At 33.4% G+C, this 26,713-nt stretch overlaps 2 protein-coding genes across 2 annotated transcripts; both read left to right on the top strand.

The window, feature by feature from the left end:
• The first annotated feature begins 426 nt into the window (after positions 1-426).
• Positions 427-11,556, top strand: LOC134280913 (protein APCDD1-like). The gene is made up of 4 exons (XM_062763369.1): positions 427-529; positions 5,754-5,910; positions 8,846-9,428; positions 10,776-11,556. The coding sequence occupies exons 1-4, from the start codon at positions 427-429 to the stop codon at positions 11,550-11,552; spliced, it is 1,620 nt and encodes a 539-aa protein (XP_062619353.1). The 3' UTR covers positions 11,553-11,556.
• Positions 11,557-21,038: 9,482 nt separating this feature from the next.
• LOC134280909 (uncharacterized) lies at positions 21,039-23,302 on the top strand. The gene is made up of 4 exons (XM_062763364.1): positions 21,039-21,190; positions 21,360-21,470; positions 22,928-22,952; positions 23,038-23,302. The coding sequence occupies exons 1-4, from the start codon at positions 21,043-21,045 to the stop codon at positions 23,279-23,281; spliced, it is 528 nt and encodes a 175-aa protein (XP_062619348.1). The 5' UTR covers positions 21,039-21,042; the 3' UTR covers positions 23,282-23,302.
• Positions 23,303-26,713: the final 3,411 nt, after the last annotated feature.

Consider the following 26,713-nt stretch of genomic DNA (forward strand, 5'->3'; position numbering starts at 1 on the left):
GCGTATTTTTTGTTTAATCAGAAAACATAGATTCCATTGTTTGGATAATTGTTAAGGAGGCCTACTGACACACCACATCAGTTTCTTTTGTATTTTGCCATTTTAACACAACCGAACTAAGCTCGCGAGGGCACATCACGTGTAGAATAAATTAGAATATTATCTACAAGATTGGGTTTTATTGTTACTAGGAATTAAGTTGATCTATGTGAATGGACCCCTCTCTCGGTGGTAGCGGTCAACTGCCCGACCACCGTTCTCTTTCATTCTTATAAAACTGGCACAACCAGTATCAGATATCACCCCTCCTCTTTTAAATAACCCCCGATTCTCTAATACGCTGAATTTTGAGCAAAAAAAATTTTTTTGATTTCCTCTGACAATCGCAAAAAGTCATGATTTTGATCTTTCGGTAAACTTGGAGCAATGCTGCATGTCCCTTGCTGTCGGAGAGTGACAAATGTAGTTTCCGATGGAGACCTTATTGTCTGTACCCAGCAGGACCAGAACGAGGCTCCTAATGTCAATCGTGACAGATAAGAGAAAAGTTTGCATCCTCTGCGTTACCGTAAATTAGTTTAACTATGTCCAACATAGTTACCACACCATCTTACGTAATAAAGCCCCTGAAATAGATAAGTTGGAATCTAGACTGCCCAGTACAGAAAAGAAAGCAGTCTGCTCCCTGAACGATCACGTTACACAAACATACTGCTCCAGAGCCGCGAAATTTGTCTCTGAATAAATTTTAGGTCATTTTAGTCAATCAGGTGATTGTCGCCATCTTTTTTGTCCGTTGTCGTGCGTCCTGCTTTGTGCATCATACATGAACGTTAATATTTAAAAGTTTTCAGCTTCTTCTCTGAAACTGCTCAACCAATTTCAACCAATCTTTATATATAACATCTATGGATGAAGGGGAACACATTGTTTTGAATTTCAGGTCCCTGTCTCACTGGGGCCTGAGGGGTGGGGCCAAAACCAATAAAATTAACGCATCCTTAAAAATCTTCTTTACTCCTGGACATCATGCAAGGAGTCAAACTATTGACATGATTGTAATAAGCATTGAATCCTCTGCCAAAATTGTGAAATTCCTGGCCCAAGGTTAAGGGGTTCTGGTGCTAGGGAGGGGCTTATTCTCTACTGAGAAGTTGATGGCTCGTTTTAATACTCCCCCTCAGAATCTTTTGGAGTATATGTATTGAAACAAGCCATCAATTTCTCAATAGAGAATAGGGCGGGGCTATGTTCAATGTATAGTGAAAATGTATTGTTTTTTTAAAAAATCTTCTCATGTCCTGGGTATTAAGCCATAATAATGATGATGAAGGGTGTCTCTTCCAAAATTGTGAATTTAATGGCCCCTGGGTCAGAGGTTCTGATGTTAGGGCGGGACTCTAATGATTTTATACTACTACATGTATATCACTTTGGGCAAAACAGCCAATAAATTCACAAAAATAGCACATAGCAACTACAAAAATAATGACTCTGAATGAGCCTGAATTGGGGGGGGGGTGTTGAAATCCCTGGTCAAAAAAAAAAATAAATAAATGCCCAAATCGATAAAAGTACATTATGTGACTTTAAGTTCTTTTTTTTCATTTCAGCTCAATTTTCACTCAGAAATGATTACGCTTGTTAATCTTTTGTAAAGGTATTTCTGTATTCCTTTATTTAATGATGTCATTTATAGAAGTATTTGCCCTGGTACTTTCTTAATTTTTTTCCTAAGATGTCACTAAATTGCTTCAACAGTAATATTTCATTTTGAATTACAAGTCGTACACTTCATCATCAAAAGCCAGGTAACTAAATAAAAGATAAAAGCTGAATCTTATTACGAAACGTTCCCGGATTGGCACTTAAGCAAACATAGTGGTTGTATTGACACAATTTTCATCTTATTTACTTGTCTAGCTTTTAAAGAAACTTAAAAAGGTACATGACAGTTTCATTTCTTTAGCTGTTCTTTGGTCATTTTATCTCGATTTAACCCCAAAACAAGAAGTCTCATTAAATCCAGTTATCTGTCAGTCATATATAACTTACATGAATGGCACTTGATTCAGTGTATGACATTGTTATAGTTGTAACGTTGATGATACTAACAACTCCACGTGACCTCGGTCCTTTATAAGGGGCCTGGTCCTAATGCGTTGTGTCACACGAGTCTAATTAACAAACCTTCACCTTAGCGACAACATCACAAATCTCGCAATGTTTGATGAACATAATAAAAGTCGAGCTATAATTATTTACACCTTCCTCCAAAATGAAGGGTAGTATTGTGCTACATGCTATATAGTCTTGCTGCACATCAGGTTCCAGAATTAGACAATCAAATTTTATTTATCTCTCAGGTATTTATTGCATCCTGGAGCCAGAAAGGGTTCTGCATGTACAGTTTTGCCCTATCCTGTTTCTGTGGAATACAGGGAGTGTACCTTGCTCTAAAATGGCCAAGTTCTGATCAGGAACAAGGTCATTCTTAGATTGATGTCCATATTTTCCATTATGCAGACTCCCTGGCTTACTGAATGTAGAGAAAGAAGGATAGCACCCAAACTGTCAGAAACATAATCAGTCGCAGCCAAAGACTGACAGATGGGGGAAACCAGAGAGGAGAGGCTAAATCTAATATTGTTATGACATAAAATCAATGTACATAGGTATTCTATAACCAGTGTCTTCATATTCACGACAGAACCATTGTTTTACGTTCCTAAACAACAACAAATTGGTTTCCTTCTTACTTGGTCTTGTGAAAAGCATATTCTTGACTCATTTGTGATCCATATTTATAGCAATGTCTCTTAATGAAAGGCGCGCATACATTAATTTCATCGTTATGTAAATTTAAGAAAAAAAATATAAATTAACGAATGGCTAAAGCAATTTTCCCTGTTGCAAAATGTTTGAAGTGGTTTTAGATGTTATGCATGTTTAACGTTTTACAAACACAGACAATTGCAAGGGTTTCTCTCTTCTCCAATATGCGATAGATAAGTTCATTTTTTGATCATTTGTTTTGTTAGGTTTTAAATCAATTTTATGATATCGTTCGATCTTTTTTTTGAAATGCAGATAGCTTATTATGAAAAAATCACACGTCATCCGTTGATTTGTACTTTACGGCTGACTTGAGGTTGATACTCAATCAGAGGCAACAGACAACAATAGGTCCACATACTTGTACTTTCTTAAGAGGCTTGCTATAAGTGTTCTTTTTATGCCCCGTAATCGAAGATTGGGAGGTATATACTTTTTGCCCCGTCAGTCCGTTTGTCTGGAAAAACTTTTATCTTACTCATAATTTGGGTGGGGCTATGACTCTCATATTTCATGGGTATATTCCTTGTGACAAGACCTTGCTTCAGGTACCAACAAATTTGACCTCTTGCCTTGGAGTTTGATCAACTTTTGCAAAAAAAAAATTACCGAACATTAACTTTGGTCGTAACTTTAATTTTGAACAGTTGGTGCCAGGGCTCTCTTACTTCAAATATGTATTTATTGGACAATATTTCCAATGGGTGTAATTTTTTTTTACTTTGAACCAAAAGTTTTACCATCTTTTTAAAACCTTAATCTTGGCTATATTGTTTGAACAGTTAGTACTTTGGCTTTCATATGCAACAAGTATAAGCCTTGTGACAAGACCTTCCATATGATACCAACAATTTTGACTTTTGGCCTACTTTTGAAAAAACTTAAACCTTGGACATAACGTTTGAACAGTTGGTGCTAGTGTTTATATATTTCACGTTTATATTTTTTTACAAGTTTTCCTTTTTTCCTGGGTACCATTAATTTTTTTCCTTTGACTTTGGAGTTTCAATCACTTTCTAAGAAGTTTAATATTGGTCATAACTTTGAAAAGGTTAGTACTTGGGCTTTCCTATCGGTATTTCAAATTTGGATTCATTCGTCTTTAATATATGGAATCTGTAACTTTTAACTACAATTTTTTCTTCTTAATTTGTCTCAAATAAACACATACTATGTCCTCAAAACAAAATACAGCTGAAAAACAAATGTAACGCAGTGTCACATTATCTTTTCATGTGGTCTAAACATTTCGTTAGAAAACTTTAAAATGATGTAACAAATCTCCAAATTTATCCAAACAACACGGGTGTATCTTTGAAGTTGTTTTAGTGATATCCTTTGCACAAGCCTAAATAACCGAGTTTACCATGAGGATGGCCGTGTTGCCAGGACATTCCGTGGTTGCTTTGCTGGTCCCCCGGCAACATCGCAACAAGCTTTCTTCCGCAGCTTCAGGTGTTTCCCGTTCCACTAATGTTTTGTATAGTTATCTACCGATTTTCTAACAGATTCAACAAGTTTTATCTACTTTCAAGTTCATACCACCACGAACGATCCATTGTTATAAAGAAATCATCTATTAGTAAGGGTTGGGGAATCCCGTATCTCCTTGTACATGAATCATCCTGAAAGCAAAAATATATCAAAGACAAGCTCGGTCTTTGCACGAGTACCTGTTATCAGAATTCTTATTTTTAACAAAAATGAACGTTCCTTCATCAATTTACAATTATGTCAGTGCCGATTAAGGAATCTGGTTTTTAGCCAGACGAATGCTGCTGGTTTTCCGTGTTATGATATGATATGATCCCAGCCTCAGACTTGTGGCGTTGTAGTGCTACATGTTTTACACAATGAAATATTGCTCCAATAAATCTTGTGTTAACTAGATCTAAAATCGTCCTCGATTATTGGCGCTATCGACGAGCAGACTTCCTTCTGCTTGTTACTGAATACATTGCCAGAGCATCGTCTATCATTTCAATGGAGTGCTGAAGTTTTTAGCGGATAATCTGGTAGATCATAAAGTTAACTTTACACTCTTATGTAATGAGGCATTTAGCCTATCTAGTCACCGAAAGAACATGCCAGAAAAGTTCTCTATTGTCACAAAACTCTAAACATGCAGAAATAATGTCTTATAAAATTTCTATGCGATAATTTAATCGTATTAAAAAACTAGAAAAGTAATTTGTTAAGCACGAGTCTACATATTTGTAAAAACTTAAAGACAAACTGATGTAGGTAAATCGGTGTATAATTGATATCCGTTGTCAGATGATGCAATCAAAGCACATATCTGTGTGTAGAAAGAATGTTTGAAATATGTATTTGTGTTCCTTTCCCAGAATTTTTAAGTTAAATTTATTTTGTCAAATAAGGTTTACATACATGTATACCAGTTTATTGCAATCTGCATCAAATGTCTTTCTTTGCATGGGTGGATCTTGCTTAATGTAATTCAATAACTCTGATTACCGGTATTTTGCTTGATACCACATGCAAAAATAAGTTGGGAAAACCCAAAGGTGTAAAATTTTAAAAATTGACAGAATTTAACAATGAAGCTGTCTTCTTTTTTATCAAAGTAAATGATATAACAAAGGTAGCCCTTTGATTCGATCATTTATAGAAATGTAAACTTCACAGAAATTTTGTCGATATGCTTTTCTGTAAAGTTTCTTTATCTATCGAACGAACGAATCAAAGGGCTATACTCGTATATGTGCGTGTATAGTAAAGTTGACATAAAAAAAAAATCATGAACATTTTTTTAAAATTCCTTGTAAAACATGACATTCAAATATAATTCTTCCAAGATCTAAGTTTGAAATATTACGTGCATCTTTAGTTAAGAAATATAAGAAGACACACATTTCGAATGCCCACATAATAAAATTGTGGTTTATATTTTTCAGTGTTTCTTCAGATTGGAGTTGTGACGTCATATTACCATCTGTATCGGAACAAAAATTGGAGAAACAAAAGTTGTAGTCATATTTTAAACAGAATCGGGCACCTGTCGATCGAGTCTCCCCAACCCCCACACATCGCGGGCGAATGGTCATCACACAGGTAATTATCCTATAGGAGGGAGGGTTTTACAAATATTTAAATTTTTACTAAAATTATTATTAAGAAATATTCATTATTTATTAATAATTGGATTCTGGTTGTAACACACTCTTTTGATTGGCTGAAAAATTAGTTTTATACTGTATAATCTGTGTTGTCTATGTCACAATGACATGTCAAAAACGTATCAATCTGCTTGACATTACATTTAAAATTTGTACAATTTAATGTCAAAAGTTAAGTGGTATTGTCTTTGTTTTTTTATAACTAAGACAGTTTACGCTCAGGTTATATCGTATAACTTAGGTAGCTCTTAAATTCATTCCTTGCGATTTAATTTTCTACCATTAATTGTTAAAAAAAAAATGAAAATTCATTGATAGTAATATTTGTATATTACTTTTTGTCGGAAAGATTAAATAATATTGCAGAGATGATATTTCCAGAAATAACTCCTGGGTTAAACAGTAGGTAAAGAGAGGAGTCTGGAAACTGAGAGGCGTGTGTTGTAAAATAAAAGGAATACTTTATATTATAAATATCTACAATTAGCAGATATGAAAATAAATATTATTATATTGTTTTGACCAAAGAACAGAATCAATTATTCTAAAATTTTAAGAAACTTTAGCTTACACTGAATTTGATCTAATGTCTTGATTGGAAGCGACATCATAAATGTGTTTTATTTTATATGCGTAAATATTGTGGGTTCTTTGCGATAATTTGAGGCATTTTCCACTCGTGTAGGTTAATGCGCCAGCCATTCTTAGTGATGATGTATGTATCCCCGTGAAATTTACACAGTAAACATAAATTCAGTCCGCGATTTTCGTGTCGTACAAGCTCATATCATGGCTACCTAGACATTCCACAAGCATGTTAGTAAAGGTGAAAATATCAATTATATCCCCTCCCGATTAATTCAAGACAAGTGCCCTACCGACGGTGTCGAGGGTGCTTAGTACTAAAGATATATCGTTAGCCTGGTAAACAGGGAACTAAAATCTAAAAATATACTTCAAAGTCCTTTTCTTAATTATAATAAATACCAAGAATTCACTTTTATTAAATGCCTGAGATTCATATGATAAACATAATTAGATTATCGTTTCCAATCATGATTCTTGGGCAAAGAATTTCTATTAGATTAGTCTCACTTTACAAAACATAATTATTGACAAAGTGCTCTTTTAATCTTTTTATCTTTCCCCCTATTTTTATCAGATCCAACGGAATTATAACTGTGATGGAGTACATTTGAGATATTTATGTTTTAATTGGGGTCAATGATGAGCTATGTGGAGTAGTGGCTGTTTGTACTGGAGATTAACAGAGACAGATAGAAGTCCTCAGTACACACACTACAAGGAGATGGCCGGGACCCTTTGTCTCATTATAACACAGTTTCTCTAGATAACATTGACGAAGGTTAAAGTTTTTGTTTGTCTTCTTCCACTTTAACACCCGAGAACATTTCAGGAGTTAAGATACCCTTAAACTGGATATTTAGAGTAATTTGATCTCGTTGAATGTTGCGCTTTTAAATTAGAAATGTACAAACTATTTATCAGAACAAAGCCCACTCAATACGAACTCTTCCCCTATTACTGACACAATCTTGCTTCTCTTTCAACAACACCCAGAATCGGATCTCCACATCAAATGTGACTAAAATCCGATCTAATTTGTGATAGGATTCTCAAATTATTTGTGTCATTTGATGGAGTAATTTGACGATTATTTACTCGTGTTTTCTTTATTTCCAAGGTAATATGATCTGTAACCAATGGGAAACAAAACAAAAAACCAACAGCCTATTTCTCTTTATTGGATAGAGGGCAAACATTAAATTGAAAGAAAAACCATTACTGTTTCACTAAGGGAATAGTTGAATTTAATTTTCTTTCACAAAATTGAAACAAATTAAAATTTGGGGAAAAATAGATCCATCCCGGATAGACAGCATCTTTTGTGGGCCTTTAATGGCATTCTTGGGGGCGTCCCGGATAATAATAATGACATTTCTAGTTAAACTGGACACAACACAATGAAGAGTTTGTCAATGTTTCAAACATGCCGTTACTTTTCAAATGACACGTATAAATTCAATTTCTAAAAAAAAAAAATAATTTTAATTAAGAGGCTTTTTTTCAGAAATTGTGAAGAGAAAATGTGTTTAATATAAAGGAATAAAAATTCATAAATTTAGTTATACTCCTCTTAAATGCACTTGTCTTCTTTTATTTTTCTAAATTTCATCAATCTACATGTATAACTTTAAACAGGATAGGAAATGATATATCAGAAACCTAAAGGAACACAATTTCTGTATGTCTGGATATTTTATACTTGTGATTGATAGACCAAGTAGAAAATCTGTAACTCAGATATTTATTTCCATAGTAAGTAATACTAAAGTGTGACTGACTACATGTACTTGTTCAACATAATACACTGTACCTATACCATTGTTACCAACTTACCCAGTTCAAGACAGATTCGGGTATTCTTTCGACCGCAGAAAATGTTATGAATTGTGAGACAGTGAAACGGTAAACGTTTCTGTCAGAGATAGAGATCCTGACAGATATTTTTTGAATGGATTAAAAGTCAAATCAGAAATATTTCGAGATTATTGAATTACAAAGTATGTGAACTATAAACCGTTCATCTTTATTACGCTATCATTCTTCATCTTGAGTAGGAGCGATTAGAATTAATCTCTTCTGTCTTATTAAATCTAACTTAAAGGGGTTTTATAAACCATTGTAACCGGCATCAGTTAATACGTCTCGTAACCGAGTACGAGCTATCCAGGGTGTTAGGTATACAGTTTCATTGACTGTCTCGTGAATTAAGAACATGTGAAATATAGGATTCCAAAAGCTATTATTTCTATATTTAAGACTGGTTTTTTTTGTTTCTAATTTAGATGCGAAGTTCGACCTGGACCAGAATTTATTTTACGTAGATATCAATTTCGAAGACATCATTTTAAACTGCATCAGTATTACTACAAAGACCCCGAATGTAGACATCCATCCTATGGCGTCGTAGCAGAAGGTCATTACAGACACCAGCGGCCATCTTGGATTGTTCAGGGAGGCACCGAAACTGCATATACAGTTCATAACGTCTCCGTTATACCATATGCAGAAAATATAGCAAAGAAATTTACAAAAATTTCAAAACTTTGTTCTGAAATTTCAAACACAAATTTCAGTACATTTAGGAAAACTCAGATTGTAAATTTTCCTCCATTTTCAAGAAATTCTCAAGCATCAAAAGACTATGACTGTAGCTTTGTGTTCAACCTTACATTCCACGAATTACAGTTGATTCGTTTAGAAATACATCATCATCACGTGTATAGTTCCACTAAGTACTTCAGAGTGGTCAAAGCCAGAAGGGCGCGGTCAGACAAAGAATTATTTCTAGGGGACATTCACACTGACATCAAACAGCGGGCATCATATAGACCCACTGCATACCAAGCGGCACTTAAGCCTGCTCATGTAAGTATACTGATTAAAAATATCCCAACACCATCACAATAATCTGAACAATCAAGTAAGTTTGTACATACAGTGTATGCTAGGTCCCTTTCTTGATTTAACGTGCTTTTTATTAGCAATTAAGGGATGTAAAAACGAAATTTGGGGGATAGCCCCTGGTCAGTGATTCCCTACTAGTCCCCGTCATGAATATATATTTCAGCATCTCACAACCGTCTTTAAAATTAAAGTTTTAGCTTTGACTTTTCCTGGTTTTAATATTTTTGAGGAACAAGATCAATAAAATGTGATAATAGCAAACAGAAATCAAGATCAATGATCCATTGAGACAATACAAATCAGGAGCAGAGCAAACTCGGACCACTGGCATCAGAGGTGAGATCAGGTGCCATGGAGGAGTAAACTTCTCCAGTCGACCGGTCCTACCCGCTGTGTGCTCGGACTCGTCAACATTTTCATAACAAAACTTGATTCCATTATGTGAAATAGAACTGTACAATTTAAAAAAAAAAAATTTTAATGTTTTTTTTTTTGTACTGCATTTTTAAAAACAAGTTTTACTTTTTATCTTATATTTTATTCAATCTGTGTGGTCATCCGTTATCTAGCTATTTTATTGAAAGTGACATTTACACCTAAATGAGACCCATACAATAAGGACAGATTATTATATTATTACCTATATAAGTGTCGGAGGAAACACCCGTGTGCTGAGCTCTCTAATAAAAGTTCCTTGGTGGTCAGGCTCGGAGCATTTCTTCTCTCCGATAAGAGCAACACAAATTAGTTTCTCACATTAGGACCCTTTGTAATCGATACAATAAAATTCCGTTGGTCCCAATTAGTTCGGTAATTTGACGAGAGACATTTTTCGTATGTCCATTGGCTTAATGAGGATAACATGATGGGTGGAATCTAATTAAAAGTTGTTAATAGATTGTCTGGACCTCTCTTAATCCTGTTTGTAATAAAGATGGTGGTCTAAGCAATGTCGACATCCTCACCGAGTAATAAATAATTGCCTTTTTGTTCATAATATACTTAAGCCCGTTCCTGTCTCCGTTGTCAAATTTGAAGATTCGAAATGATAAAGTAGTGCGTGGAGTACAATTGTATATCTACCAGCATAGAGAAAAAAATTAGAAAATATTTCCATGCAAACTTTACTTATTTAGATATAAGATTTTTTCTTCATATTCAAATAGGATGGAACATAAAGAATATTTCATCCTTTTGCTTAAATTTCATACGTTATCAAGTTAAATTTTCAACACATTTTTAAATGTGCTTATCAAAGAAGTACGAGACATGTAGTAATGTATTTTATCACAATGTCCTTCTTTTCAGACAAGGAAATGCCATGTGTGCAGTCTAATTGCGAACTCGCACGACTTTCTACCTCCCCAACTGAAGAGTAAACGTTTCGATGACTTTGACCTTCCCGGAGAGTGGGTCAGCACGAGATGCGAGACTCGACAATACGGACAATTTTTAACGAGACATCTAACTTTTCATCCCGATGGAAGATCATGGAGTGGACAATACGACTTCTACACAGACCCTTTGTGTCTGCATTCATCATTTTCGTTAATGGTCAAAGGCACATATGCGACAAAAGCTAATTTCATTTCTGTTCTTGGGGCTAAAAAATGTAACTTTCAAATTCATAATCTTAAAGTCAAACCAATGTCCCAAACGATCACACAAAGCCTAAATATATTTGGCGGGCAGGGTTGCGGAAGACCCCATTCTTGGGAAAATGGCGTTGAACAGGATGTGACGTCATCTGGAGGTTGTGTATCTCTTGGAGTAGTGTTGCAGACTGTGGAGCACGAAGTTTTAAAAATTGAGAAAATCAATAATAAAAGATATCTATATATTGGACAGAGACCTACGGACAAAGGTGTGCGTCCATTGGACGAATGGCCGACGTCTTTTCAGGAACCTTTAATTCAGTGCTCAGATTCCCTTGTAACACCAAAACCAGTGCGGCCTAAAGTGACCAATCGATTACCTAAATTCCAAAGGCTTCAATCGCCTTCATCAGCAAACGATATACACGGTTGTCTAGTTCAACACGTGCTTCTTGTTGTAGTTAGTTTTCTCCTTGTCGCCGACTTATGATTTAAGACCAATGAATTGGGGTCAAGGACCCAAGCCAAAGTGAGTTAATATAGAACAGCTCGATTGACAATGAAAATCAGAACTTATAGTCTTGAAGTTCAGAAAGTTTGGATTACCACAGCGTGTCAATTTGATTGACTTCAGTCGAGCTTATAAACAGTGTGCCACCCGCCATTTACCGTTTATGCGTTAATGTCTGCTGAAATTTTATCAGCAGATGATGAAATAAGTCGAAGCAGACAAATTACAGCGTGATATCTGTGCGTGCTTAAACAATGATAAACGCTCCATCATCATTAAATTCATCACATTCTCCACTTGTCTTAGATCTTCATTGTTGAGAAATGTCTTTTTTGCCTTTGTATGTTTGTTGGTGGTTATTTCTCTGTTCGGCGTCTTCCCTGATTCTACGGGTATTATAAATCTAGGGCACCAACAATTGCGTTTTGTTATCAAATGTTTCATTGTATTATTTTCAATGAAATAAATTGTGATTTCCTCTTTAGTATTTTTCTTTCTTAAGATATGAGGCAATTTGATAGAGGGAAAATCATAAAAATATTGAAGTTTTAGGTAATATGATGATTCTAATTATAATATGGATCTTGATTATTTTTTTAAATCAAATTTTCTATGACCAATTAAAGCCAGCTATTGAATGGAATCAGATGTGTCCATGGGCAACACCTGGCGGACTATATTTTTAATTCACTAACACAATGCAATATTAGCATGTCAGACACAAGTTAGGCTCAATATAAGTATTCCGAGGTACCAAAGAACTCTCAAACTCTGTCCCAAACTGCACGATTATACAGCAAATTTATTGTCATACATTAAGAAAATTCTGCGATCTACAATTTTTATCTTTAAACAATTCATACCTACCTTTAATTGTTAACAAAGCGTTCATAATTTTGACTGACGTGTTACTCTAATTATAATCATGTCAAGAGCCAAAGAATGTCGGATGAAAAGATTACTAAAATCTTTAATGACAGGATAACAATTAATGGCAGGTATAAAATTTGTCCTTTAGTTTGTGATGACAGAATCGGAGAACACACGATAAACTAACATGTACATGTCAATTCTATCAAACATAAAGCAGGCGCCCCATTTGTAAACCTGTCTGAAAATCAATATGCTAGAGATTTTATCCTAACATTGGTCAAATTATGTTATATCAGAGAGGGCTTTTTTAAAAATATACTCATCTTTTTACATTTACAATTTTATATTTAATAAATAGAATTTTTATTATACTTCTGAAAAGCCTATCTGAGATCTTCTGGTTTTCCTTACTTATACTTATCGGTATTTCATGCAGTTGCCTAAGTAATTGTCATTCATTAAGAGTTTTTATAACTATATATAAAATAGATCCAACTTTTGAAGAATATGTAAATTAATTAAGTCACCCACACAATACAGTCAATTAAACGTTAGACTGGACAATCTACCTATAATATGTAGGGATTTTTTTTAGACTTAATGTGTATTTCTTTCATTTAAAAAAAAATTATAAATGATACATATGGAAATAACGAACTATATTCAAGATCAAAAGTCCATAAAACAATACAAGATAGAAGCAGAGCAAACACGGACCTCCAAAACATCAGAGGTGGGATATGGTGCCATGGAGGAGTGAGCATCTCCTGTTGACCGGTCACACCCGCCTTGTGGTCCTTGTTATGATCGGCAAATAACGGAAAAATCAGTCGTCAATTTAGTGTATAAATAATTGACTAACAATTGGTATGAAAAACGTCAGTCAGCATTTGACTCAATGATAAATTGTATTTGCTGACAAGGTCATTGTATCGACCATAGAACTTACGAAATGATGACTTTAAACGAGACTGCTGACATTCTTGTTTCATCAACTTGTTTGTCAATAATTTATCTCGTTTTAGAAGTTGTTAATACGGAGAGCATGCTCAGATTGCGTATCGAATCAACTGAGATATATTAACTGCGTATGCAGGTGATGAAGGTATATTGCTGCTTAAGTAAGGGAAGTTGACGGTTAAAGTTAAAGCCATCACGTTTATCATAGAGCTTGGTTGTTAGATAACCAATAACGTCTTTTTCAAGTGAAATATCTAAATATAAAACAGATGTGTCAGACTCTGTTGTATCTTTTATCTCGAACTCACCGGTATATTGTATATATCGTATCGACATAAAAATGGAAATTACCACTGTTAATTGACAATATGTCGTCGATATATCTGAAGGTCGCGCTGAAGGCCACAGTAAGTGGTTTTTTTTCTTCTTTTCACGTATAATATTTTGGACAAATTCTGCTTCATATGAGAACAAAAAGAAGCCAGCTAATAAATATTATGGAGCAATCGTGAACAAGACATTGAAACTTTGTTAGAAAGGACCTACAGTATCAGATGGATGTCAAAATTTTCTAACAAATTGTTGGGAATTCGATGGACACTAACTGTGCTCGTTTATTTACTGACTGTTTTATATCCTTTTAAGCAGGATTTATTCAATGCTTCTATATGAAAAGAAAATACTTCCTTTGGTCTTAAACACGGCATTAAGATAATATATATCGACAATGTATTATTAATTTACAAAAGTTACTTTACAAATGTCATTTTATAATAAAGTATTGACTTCAATTTTTCTATTCCCTTATCTATGTTGCAACATACCATGATAAATGATATCATGATAATATAATAAATATTTATCAGTTTATGTCTTCCAGTTGATTCGATACCCAAAAGCATGCTCAACGTATGAACAATATCTAAATCGATTTATTGACAAATAAGTCGATAATACAATGTCATCAACAGCCTTACTTAAACTCAACATTTTGCAAATATTATCGTTGATGCAATGATCATGTTAGCAGAAGTAATTAAATGATCTTTTGAGCTTATAGGTAAGATTTTTTTTTCATAGATAATAGATTATGTAGATATTCAAGATGAACATGCAATATACATTGTTTCAACATGAAATATTACAATGTTAGCGTGAGAGAAAAATGTGATATGATAAGATTAAGGGAATGTTTCATAAGATATCAAAACATACCCGAAATGGACACCAAAATGCAAGTTATTAATATTGCAATAGACCTTATTCACGCCAAAATGCTACTTTTTATGAAGACATACTGCACTTTATTTTTATGGAAATGCATGTTTAAAATTTGTCATCGTTTGAACCTTATAAAATCAATAGCTCATAAAACAAATTGAAAGTATGTAAACTTTCTTTAAGAGATGTATTTGAAGATTGATTTACCGATCCCATGTCTTCTATTTTCAAATGTTCTACGAAAAACTGTAAAATCTGTGACATTTTGATAATCAACACTTCTTTCACCAGTAACTACTCTTGTCTACGGGATAGAATGTATTTTTGTATTTTTCTGGTCTTGTTTATGTTTGTGAAACCAAAAGATCGCTTATTGAAATAATTTCAGGACATAGATTTCAAATAATTCTGGAGTCAGCAGCTTTTATACAAGCATTTTAATATACCTTATCACTCTATTTTGTCAATGAAAGTTAGATTTCTAAACCATCATAAAAACAATCCATCTCTGAGTGCAACTTTTCGTTGACAACGAAAAAAATATTGGATTAGAAAACATAGCAGTCCTTCCCTATGGATGTTATGAAAATGTCAAATTGACTCAATAGTGTTGGAAATCTTTCCAGTCCATAGTGTCACAATTTAAATGTGATGGGATTTTTTAACCATACACAGAGACGTAGGCGTAGTCATATGGCATCGGTCTTAGCGGAGGATACTTATAAATTCCAAGGAACTTTTGGAAAGAAGATGGGTGGATAAGGCGGACGAAGTGCCTATAGTGCGACAGATAAGAAGTGAAAAATTTAATCTCAATTATATCCAAATTTTACTTGATATTTCATCTAATATTAAAGTATACTTAATGTAAAATCTCTACAATTTATAAAAATCTCACCAAGACTGAAAATATTTGCCTACGAGAAAGCATACACAAAAAAGAACAAAAACGATCATTTTCTCATTCTTTAACAAAATTTTTCAATATGAGTGGGTCTTCCCTCCATTTTTTTTAAAGATAATCATAAAAGTTTGCAATAAAATGTACATTTTTTGGTTTACAAAAACATGGAGCGAAGACCCACTATGCCTTAAAAGTACACTTTTATGACAAAACATTCGCATCTTTCCGAAAAATACTTCAAGTCCATTAAGTCAAGGGTCATATCACAAACATGATTTAAATGTCCGAAATTTTCAGGAGCCATGTAGCATAGTGGTTAGCGTGTTAGTCTCAAAGCAGTATGAAACGTCGGATTTTTATTGCTAGGGGTTCGAATCCCACGAATATCATCTTATATTTTTATAAAATAAAATTTTTAACAAGATTTTTTTCTCTCTCAGAAAAATTTTTCATAATTTCATAAATTTTAATAATGAGAAGTTAATTTTTAAAATACTCAATTCACATAATGAATATGATTTCTTAATATCAGACGCTATAGGCATTCTGCCCGCCTTGTTCACCCATCTTCTTTGAAATCACAAATTTTAACAAAATCAGAGACTTATGTCTCTGCCAAAATCAACAGCATAAAAACTTACGACTTTTCAACTTTATATACAAATGTACAACCATTACCCTCAAGAAATAAAGTCCAGGCTTTTGATATCATCAATTGACAGCTGCCTTCTCAAAAGAATCGGAACACGTAAATTTATTTACCTTGTCGTTGGTTATTTGCAAAATTCTTTTGTTAAAAAAACATTCTGATTGTACACACAAGTACTCTGAAGTTGATATTAAAACGATGCTTGAGTTTCTAATTGACAATATTTCTATGTACTTTATTTTGAGACAATATCTTCCAACATTCTTTTGGAATTCCCATGTACCCCGTTATTAGCAGACCTATTTTTTATTCATATAATGCAGAATTTGTCAAAAATCTTATACGTGAAGAGAAGAAAGCTCGACATTTATCAACGACATTATGTTCACTTAACAATGGTTATATCCATTCTTATGCCGATATGACATATATCCCAGTGAGCTCGAAATAAAAAATACACAGGGTATGACACATCTGTTTCATACACTCGAACAATTTTTTCCTCAATCTCTCTAGGTTCAGTATTTCGAAATTTATCTGTATTTCGATATTTTACTTGAAAAAAGAGATTAATGGTTATCTAACAACCAAGCTTTATGATAAACGTGATGACTTAAACTTTTCAATCGTCAACTTCTCTTACTTGTGTAACAATATTATACCTCCTTCATCACCATCTTCGCTAGCCAAGGGTTTCCGATCCGAAATCTTCCCTACAACGTTGTAGAGTAGATTTCGGATTGGAAACCCTTGGCTAGCGAAGATGCTTCATCACCTGCAAACGGGATTTATGTCTTTCAGTTGATTCGATACACAAGAGCATCTCTCTCTCTCTCTCTCTTTAATGTTTTTGTTTAAATGTTTTAAATATGTAGGATTAACTTTTATACTAAAGTGCTAGACAGTTCATGTAATTTTACATATTTTCCTTATCATCATCAATATTATGGAATTAAATTAGGGAAATAAAAAGGATAGTTTTCATTACAGTTATTTGCTTTTTATTGCAGCGATATTAAGTCTCAGTTCTAAATTATAACTGTTTTTCCTCTAGAAAAAAATAAGAAAAAAAACAAGACAACTAATACTACACAACATATTTACAGCTAAACAGAAAACATTTCTAAAAAAAGTTAAGGAAAAAACTCTCAATGCGTACATTATCGGATGTTTTCTATTCAGAGTTGTCGTTCCCTCATCAGTTTTAGTAAAACTAAAAGAAAGAAATCATATAAAGGATTTGATACGAAATAGCATTATCTACGTATGATCAAGTTCTTAAACAAAGCAAGTTATTGGCAAATAAGTTGATGCAACAGAATATCAATGGTCCTATTTAAATTCATCAGTTTGCAAGTTCTATGGTCGACACATTGACCTTACTAGGAGACACAATCTACCATTAATTCAAACGCTGACTGACGTTTTGCATACCAATTGCTACGCAATTATTCTTACAATGAATTGCCTTTTCCGTTACTCCTAATCATGATAAGGAGCACACAGTGGATGTGACCGGTTAGCAGGGGGTGTTCATGTTCTTCACCCTATAACTATAGTCCTGCTTAATATGTTATTACAGGTGACGTAAATATAGTTAATAATGAGGACCTTAGATCACTCATATTAAAAAGTCCTAAATATAGGGAACCACGATCCTTCAACTGGCATCGGAATTTCATACATATTATGGATTCTGTTGAAAATTACACCAGACAATGGGCCAGATATGAAAAAGAAGACGTTGACACTTTATCAGAATGGATTAAATGTATCAGATTCATGCTAAAATCACGTACTAAAAGATTTAGGGGCAATATGAAAACCATCTATCCTTCTGCATTCAATAATCAAGAAGTGAAAAAAGAATTTGGTAGATTACATGATCAGTACGTACTGGTCCCTGCTGACAAAGCAGGTAACAACATTGTCTTCGTTTGTAAGGCTCATTATATAAATTGTACTTTAGAAGAACTTGGATTTAATTCTACAAGTGGTAATCCAACTTATACTCATAGTCCCTATCTAAGGAAGAAATTCTTCAAAATCATATGTCAGTTTTGAATATTTTTGATATTCCAAAGAACCAAAATGAATTTGAACTACCATATATATATTGGATTCCAAAACTACATAAGAATCCTTACAAACAAAGATACATAGCGGTTCCAGTAAATGTTCAACCAAGCCTCTTTCTTTACTCCTCACTAAGATATTAGCAGTAGTGAAGGAGAAACTTCAAGAGTACTGTGCAACAATATATTCAAGAAGTGGTGTAAATCAGATGTGGATACTTTAAAATACCTTAAGGACTATTTGAAATCACAAGATTTCACCAAAATCAGCAGCTTAAAAACTTACGACTTTTCAACTTTATACACAACCATTCCCCACGATAAATTAAAGTCCAGGCTTTTTAATATCATTGACAGCTGTTGTTTTCAATGAAAATGGAAGTAAATTTACTTACCTTGTCATTGGTCATTTGCAAAATTATGTAATCTAACAACCAAACTATATGATAAACGTGATGACTTTAACTTTTCTATCGTCAACTTCCCTTACCTATGCAGCAATATACCTTCATCACCTGCATACGGAGTTAATATATCTCAGTTGATTCTATACGCAAGAGCATACTCTACCTATGAACAATTTCTGAAACGAGGTAAACTATTGACAAGCAAGTTGATGAAACAAGAATATCAGCAGTCTCGTTTAAAGTCATCATTTCGTAAGTTCTATGGTCGATACAATGACCTTGTCAGCAAATACAATTTATCATTGAGTCAAATGCTGACTGACGTTTTTCATACCAATTGTTAGTCCATTATTTATACAATGAATTGACGACGGATTTTTTCCCGTTATTTCCTGATCATGACAAGGAGCACACGGCGGGTGTGACAGGTCGGCAGGGGATGCTCACTCCTCCATGGCACCTGATCCCACCTCTGATGTTTCGGGGGTCCGTATTTGCTCTGCTCTTATTTTGTATTGTTTTATGGACTTTGAGATTGAATACTGTTCGTTATCTCCATATCCTTCCTTTGATTAAAACCATTCTGACTGTACACAAAAGTACTCTGAAGTTGGCATCAAAATGATGCTTGAGTTTTTGATTGACACAATATTTATGTCGTTTTTGGAAAACAGATCTTCGAACAATCTATTGAATTCCCATGGGTACAAATTGCGTCCCGTTATTAGCAGGCCTATTTTTGTATTCCTATTAAGCAGAAATTATGCAAAATCTTATGCTTGAAAAGAAGAAAACACTTGCTGTGGCCTTCAACTCGACATTTAGATATATCGACGACGTACTGTCAATTAACAATGGTAATTTCCATTCTTATGTCGATACGATATATCCTAGTGAGCTTGAGATAAAAGATACCACAGAGTCTGACACATCTGTTTCATATTTGGATGTTTTACTTGAAAAAGACGTTAATGGTAATCTCATAACCAAGCTCTATGATAAACGTGATGACTTTAACTTTTCTATCGTCAACTTCCCTTACCTATGCAGGAACATACCTTATTTTTAGTCCATTATTTATACATTGAATTGACGACGGATTTTTCCGTTATTTCCCGAACATGACAGGGAGCACGCGGCGGGCGTGACCAGTCGGCAGGGGATGCTCACTCCTCCATGGCACCTGATCCTACCTCTGATGTTTCGGAGGTCTATGTTTGCTCTGCTCCTATTTTGTATTGTTTTATGGATCTTTGATCTTGGATACTGTTCGTTATCTCCATATGTTTCATTCTTCTTCATGGCAAGGCACTTGGTCCCATCTCTGATATTTTAGAGGTTTGTGTCTGGGACCCGTTTTACAAAAGATCTTGCGACTAAGCCCGAAACACCTTCAGTTGATCGTAAAACATTTCCATATACATGTATTTCATAAAAAATATTATTCTTTTCAAAATTGCTAGCATGAAAATATTTTTCTAAGTTCCTATTAAAAATATTTAAAACATACAAAATTGAAAAAGAAAATAGAAAGTTGTAAGCAGAACTAAATTTTGGTTCTTAGTTCTTGAGGTAAACGCTCCCCTGTTCTGCATTGGATTTGCATCAGTGTTTAATAGGACTTGTGAGTTTGAGAACTCTTCTTTACACTTTTCTCTGAGTAATTTTTTGTAACTCTATGGTTATAATTGTTTGTTTGTTGTTTAACGTCCCTCTGGAGAATTGTTCACTTAAATGGAAAAGTCACCACTTGTCGATGGAGAGCACAGTTCCCTTTGACTTATGTTATCTTCAATTAAAAATTTTTTAGATAACATGCACATATCTTCATCATTGAAGATAAACCCTTATGTTCAAAGTACTACGCAATTCATGAATGTTTTATTTGATTACAAGGAGATAAAATACATCATACTACGAAACTTGACATACACCTCCCAAAATTATTGGTAAGTTTATCTGCGCACTGAAATCTTTTCTTTTTTTAAGTTTTAATTTGCATTTCTTTATTTCATTTTAATGTAAGCACATATGTACTTACATACTTGGGCATCTTTAAAAACTGTTTACATGCCCTCTCCTAGCTCAGCTTGTCAAGTCACAAATCCATACCTTGAATTATAATTTGAATTATTTACTTATTTACTGAAAATTTATAAAAATACATAATGTTGATAGATCTTACATGTTTTAATGAATTTTAAAATGTCATCATCTCGATAAGTTTGGAAGAAAATGAAGTACCGGATATTACAAGTGATGTAAAATTATTTGAAAATCAATGAATATTCAATAATATGTCTTAATTTCAAATATAAAAAGTATGTTTCAAATATCAGAAAGTGTTTATATTTACGGGAAACTGTCACTTTTTGCATGCATGAGCCCTGGGATTGGTTGTCCAGACTCCTTCTCGGAGCAGAGAGTGAAGGCCTTGCAGTGTTCCTCGCAGAATCTGTATCACTGCTTGTACAATGAACTGGACGAAATTGTGGAAATTTGTACAGAATCTATCTGGATTCCCGCAGGTACATTTTTTTAAATAAGATATATAGATTCATAATTATATAATAACGGAATTCAAATTTTTCAACCAAATCAAAATTAAAAGACGTTAAATAGAAATGGGAGTATGAATTTGGTGATTCCATTCAACTTTGATATCTTTATTTTTTTTCTTTACGAATATTCTTGTAGGTAACTGTCCAGTATACAACAACGGAGCTTCCAAATTGAATTATGTCCCCTGTCAGACGTCACGGGGAGAATGTCCTTCGGATGTGTTCTTTTCAAATGAAATCTTAAAATGTAATATACAATATCTTATTATACAGTTAAAGTACACTGAATATCATTGAGGGAGTTCCAGTTTCCCAAGACTAGGACTATTGCCCGAGGCGCAGCCGAGGGAAATAGACCTGGTCGAGGGAAACTGGTTATCCTGCTAGCTCCTTCAATGATATACATTTTAACTGTTTTCTCATACCGATACAAAAGTAAAAAAAAATGAATTTCGAAAGACGGGGAATTCGCTTTCAGAGCGGGGGTTAGCTCACTAGACTAACCCACGAGGATTAGTCCATTAACATATTATACCGATTAATTAAAAAAGTAAAATATAGAGAATTACAGATAACGGGGAACTAGCTTCCAAAGCAGGGATTAACTCATATGACTAACGCACGGGGATTAGTCCATTCACAGTGATTTCAAGGGAATTATTTACATTTTACAACCTTATTTTTATATAGTTAAAAACCAATAGAGGTATAATAAATTTATATATCTAACCGTTTTCTCTGTGATTGGTTTTTGAAAGATAGGTGTGTTTTCATGAAAATATATTCACAATCTGGAGACAACCTGATCAGTTGTCAGGTTAAAAAAAATCCTATAAAAAGGCACAATAAACAATGAGATATAATTAAAAGAGTTTATTTATCATTGAACCAAATGTTGACGGACGTTTTTCATATAAATTGTCAGGTTACTATTTTCTCACTGAATTGTCAACGGCTTTTTTTCCTTTTTCCCGATCATGACAAAGAACACACGGCGGGTGAAACTGGTCGACAGGGGATGCTTACCCCTCCATGGTATTTGATCCCATCTCTGGTGAATTTAAGAAACCCATGTTAGCCTTTCTCACAATTTTTTTTAGCTAGATTGATTTCAGAGGTAAAGAAATGTAGTCCTTTTCACCAAAAATTACAATTTCTGTAATTTTCTGTTAAATAAATCAATTTTAAACAGATTTTTACTATGCAACTTAAACTTATGAAAATATAAGATATTTTGATGCCCTTCCAAAGCTTAGATACTGTAGAGGGATTGGGAAATTCTCATCTTGGTCGTAATATTTGTTTGTGAAAGAGGCCAATTGACTGTAAATATTATAAAGAGACCATTTTATATCTGTGACCAATTAAAGAAACTTGAAATTTTTACAAATAAAGCATGTCATCAGGATATTGTCCCTTATGAAATATTTTGTTTTCTTTAAATAATATGACGTGACATGTTGCAGATTATATTTTAAAAAAAATAAAATACATGTATCTCAGAATGGACAATTATTCAATTTATGCATAAGAGAGAATAAAAGTATAGCAAGAAATGACTACAAAATGAATGAAGTTATGTCATTATTTCGGTTTTCTTTGATAAGTAAGCAAATTCTATCAGACTTTTGAATGTGTGAGTTTGTATATTTCTTTTTTCTGAAGATCACTTGCCTTGTTATGTTTCTGTTATTTTATTTGCAGATTCTGGATGCATTCCACTTTCGAGGTACAACTAAATATGAGTTGGTCTTTGATCTCAACGTATACTCTGTTTTTATTTGTTTATTTTATTTTCTAATTCCATTTATAAGATCTCCAGAGGCAACCTTACTATGGGAGATAAACACTCCATACCTGAATTCTACAACGGACAACACGTTTGAAAACACAGGGTCAACCTCTCCTTTGCTCTTTCTTTTAATACCCCTAGTCTTCTTAGCATTGATACTCATTATCCTACTAGCAATTATTCGACGACGAAAAGGAATTTGCACAAGGGAAGGTATTCACTTTAATGCATCTGGAATATGTTCTTGCATATTTAAGACTTATTGATGCGTACCCTGATAAAATAGAAAACTCCTAAAGGAATAATTTTTTTATTATTCTTTTTTAAATTTGTCAAGTTGAAATGTATGTCTTTAAAGACAGACTTTGCTCCACAAACTATGCTAAAATTGCTCGCATTTTACATATTTGGGAAAATCGTAGGAATTACATTGTACGTAAAAAAAAACAAACCTTTTTTGGTGCATTTCAGTTAATGAAATTTCATTTTCATTGCAGAATTATTATAACTTAGATTTACGCTCACATTTTATCTCTCGTAGAAAACCATAAGCATGAAGATGAAGAGATCGTCATACCTTTAGTGACCCGAAATACTTCTGATAACCAAGTATCAGGTTGGTTACAGGTACTTTTTATTTTAAAAAAAACCAACATGTTTAAAGTTCATTGTTTTTTTTCTTGTTTTAAATTCATAGAAAATTTACTTTAAATGCCAACACATATTTTTAACAATCTGTGTCCAGTAATACTATATCGAATTTCTAAAATATTTACTTTAATTGAGTCTTTTTTCATTTATTAGTTATTTTTCAATTACTTCTATGGTTTTATAGGGTCTTTTTTACCTAAAAGAGCATGCTCTTGGAAAGCGAATCATGCAGTTGATGCAGTATAATTATAAAGGGAACCTGTATTTATCATTAATTCATGAATTAGACGCCTTGAATATATGTAAATTATATACTTTACAGCGGTAAAGTATAATTTACATCTGTTAAAATTTGGTCTGGAGAAAATAATTTTGTAACTATAGTGTACGCTCCGTAAACTATAGCTTACAGTTCATTACCGGTAGTCTAGTTTATCAATTGTGAAACTATGCTTAGACAATGTCTGTGGATTTGGCATGCAGGTTTTTGTTAATTATTTCCGTATCCGTACAGTGAATCTTAAACAGGGTAACATCTTAAATACTGAATTAGAGAACGCTCTTTTGTCAAGAATTATTAAAATTATTTAAAGTGATTTCTCTCATTCGAAAATTAAGATTCAAGTTCACTGAGACAGGGGCTAAAATACAGAAACATATGAAGATTTTTCAAAAGTATTCATGTAGGAAGCAGACCTCTAAAGCATTGGGATCAGGTGCCAAAATCTCCACTTTACCGGTCACAACCGCCGTGCGCTCCTTGTCAGGAAATATATCTGTGAATCAGTGCATAAAAATGGATTAATAATTAGCATGAAAAATTACATTTGACTTATGGTTCCACCACAGAACTAAATTGTCTTCTTAAACAGAGATATTCTTGTTTCATCTTGTTTGTCAATAATCATCGTTTTAGAAATTGTCGAAGTTGATAAAAAAGGCACGTTTATCAGCTTAGTTGTTTTGCCATTAATGTCTTTTTCAAGTTTCAAATATGAAACAGATATATTTTGTGATATCTTTTATCTCCCACAGGATTTAACATAAGAAGAAACAACTGTTAATTGACAATACTATAAATGTTGAGTTGAAACCCACAGCAAGTGTTTTCTTCTTTTCATGCATAATTTTTATCCAACACTTTCGCGAAAGCGAATAACAATAAGCTATAACTCATGTAATTCGTTTTATTCAATTCATTAATATTTATTTTTTCTTAAAGCAAAATACCCGTCATTTCCGAAACTGTATACAATGGTTGATGAGCTTAAGTCCAAACGAGCAGTTATCATTATTGGGACATGGGGAAGTGGAAAATCAACACTTGCAAAACAAATTAAAGAAAATGTGCAACAAGACCCAAAATTTGCAAATGCCGAAAGCATAGAACTCAGTCATCTTAACAACTGGCAAATGGTTGTTCCTAAGGATATGATTTCTATTGTTCAACTTAAAGACTGTGTGAAGAACTGGTACTCTGAAGACTATGCATCAATTATAAGACGGGAATTTGAAGACCTAATCAATAAACGTTCACATTGTTATTTTATCATTTTGATAAGATGCTCAGAGTGGAATAGGTTGAATATAGAAGATGAAGAGATTCCTTATTTCCATGCACATAGTGTATTTGAGGACAACAGAGAAAAACTGATAGAATGGCATACAGAAAAAAATATTTTTGTCATAAAAGATAAAAAACAAATGCCGCCAGAAGTTATAAAGTTAAAGCAATCCTTTTCAGAATATAGTTTTTCTAGAAATCTTGGTATTGGTTTTCCTGGGGTAGTCAACCTTGTATGCAGGAATAAGCGGCTCCAATCAGCTGCACGTTTCGCGGTAAAGGAACCAGTAAAGGCTCTGCAGGATGATCTGAAAAGACTTAGAGACTCTGAACTCTTATACGAGTTGTGCCATTTTATCATTCTAGTGTATACTATGTTATGTGGTGGTAAATTCAATCTGAATTCTATAAATGCTGATCTACTCGACAAACTAAGAAAGCTGTACAAGTGTGAGGGTAATGATCCTATGAAAATATTTTGCGAAAATCTATGTGAGGAATATCTGAATGTAGAGACTGGACAACCGGTTTATTTCTCCTTGGTGCATGATATAGTAGCCAGAGTTCTGTTTAGAGTCGTGTCCAGCAGTAACATTGACTTACTTATAGAGGAATGTGACTCGGATCTCTTGTTAGACTGTATTGTAGTTTACGGATACCAAGAGTTCAAGAAACAACAACGTGAAAATTTTGCAAAAAGATTACGACAAATTGAGCTAGAAGAGGAAAGACCAGATATCAAACACCACGTATTTTTAAAAGAGAAAGACTTTGCTAGAGTCTTTGAGAGAGCAAGTGAAATAAACGCTGAGAAATAATGCAGTGCATGTACTAATTTTATTCTTAAATGAATATTTGCAACATGCTTTGTTCTTGATTTCACAACTGTAAACATTGAATTGTTATTTGAGGAATGAAGCTTACATGTATTTTAATCAAAAAATAGGTTAAAATAAGCTTCATTGAATCTTTATAATTTGATTTCAGTGTAAACAATAAGAACTGTTTTCCTCCAAAGATGGCTTCAAATTGAGCATATTTTTTTTTAAAAAAGTAACGTCAAGCAGAGTAATACGTTTTTGATATTACTTATTGTGATGCAGGCAACTTATATTATACAATATAAAATAAATCTTTTGTCCAATCAAATGACGTGTTAAACTCAAACTAAATTATTAAAGAACAGTCTCACAAACTGACCTTCGTTTTTTTAACATATTCTTAGATTTGTTAATGTTGAAACTGAGATTTTATTCAGTTTATAACAGACTTGAAAGTCATGTTGTTTAGACCATTGGAGGGGTGATACTGGAATATATGAGGTCCTTGAAAAAGTGGGTATTTGACAAGGCATAAATTATTTTGTTCAAAACCATGCAATATACAGTAAGTCAAGTATCAAATCATCTGATAATTTGTTCAAGTTAATCAACAGCTTGAGAGCTTGATATCCTGAATAAATGAGAAGAAAGAAAACATAAGA

This window comes from Saccostrea cucullata, unplaced genomic scaffold (genome assembly GCF_032062105.1).
Source record: "Saccostrea cucullata isolate Sc308-1 unplaced genomic scaffold, CSIRO_AGI_Scuc_v1 ctg5250, whole genome shotgun sequence".
Lineage (NCBI taxonomy): Eukaryota > Metazoa > Mollusca > Bivalvia > Ostreida > Ostreidae > Saccostrea > Saccostrea cuccullata.

What these genes read in the sequence shown, in the direction of transcription:
- LOC134280913 (XM_062763369.1), top strand. Translation starts at nt 427, where the DNA reads ATGCTGCATGTCCCTTGCTGTCGGAGAGTGACAAATGTAGTTTCCGAT. An exon ending in GGCGAATGGTCATCACACAG is followed by an intron (nt 5,911 to 8,845) that starts GTAATTATCCTA and finishes TTTCTAATTTAG; the next exon opens with ATGCGAAGTTCGACCTGGAC. An exon ending in CGGCACTTAAGCCTGCTCAT is followed by an intron (nt 9,429 to 10,775) that starts GTAAGTATACTG and finishes CCTTCTTTTCAG; the next exon opens with ACAAGGAAATGCCATGTGTG.
- LOC134280909 (XM_062763364.1), top strand. Translation starts at nt 21,043, where the DNA reads ATGAGCCCTGGGATTGGTTGTCCAGACTCCTTCTCGGAGCAGAGAGTG. An exon ending in ATCTATCTGGATTCCCGCAG is followed by an intron (nt 21,191 to 21,359) that starts GTACATTTTTTT and finishes ATATTCTTGTAG; the next exon opens with GTAACTGTCCAGTATACAAC. An exon ending in TTCAAATGAAATCTTAAAAT is followed by an intron (nt 21,471 to 22,927) that starts GTAATATACAAT and finishes TTTTATTTGCAG; the next exon opens with ATTCTGGATGCATTCCACTT.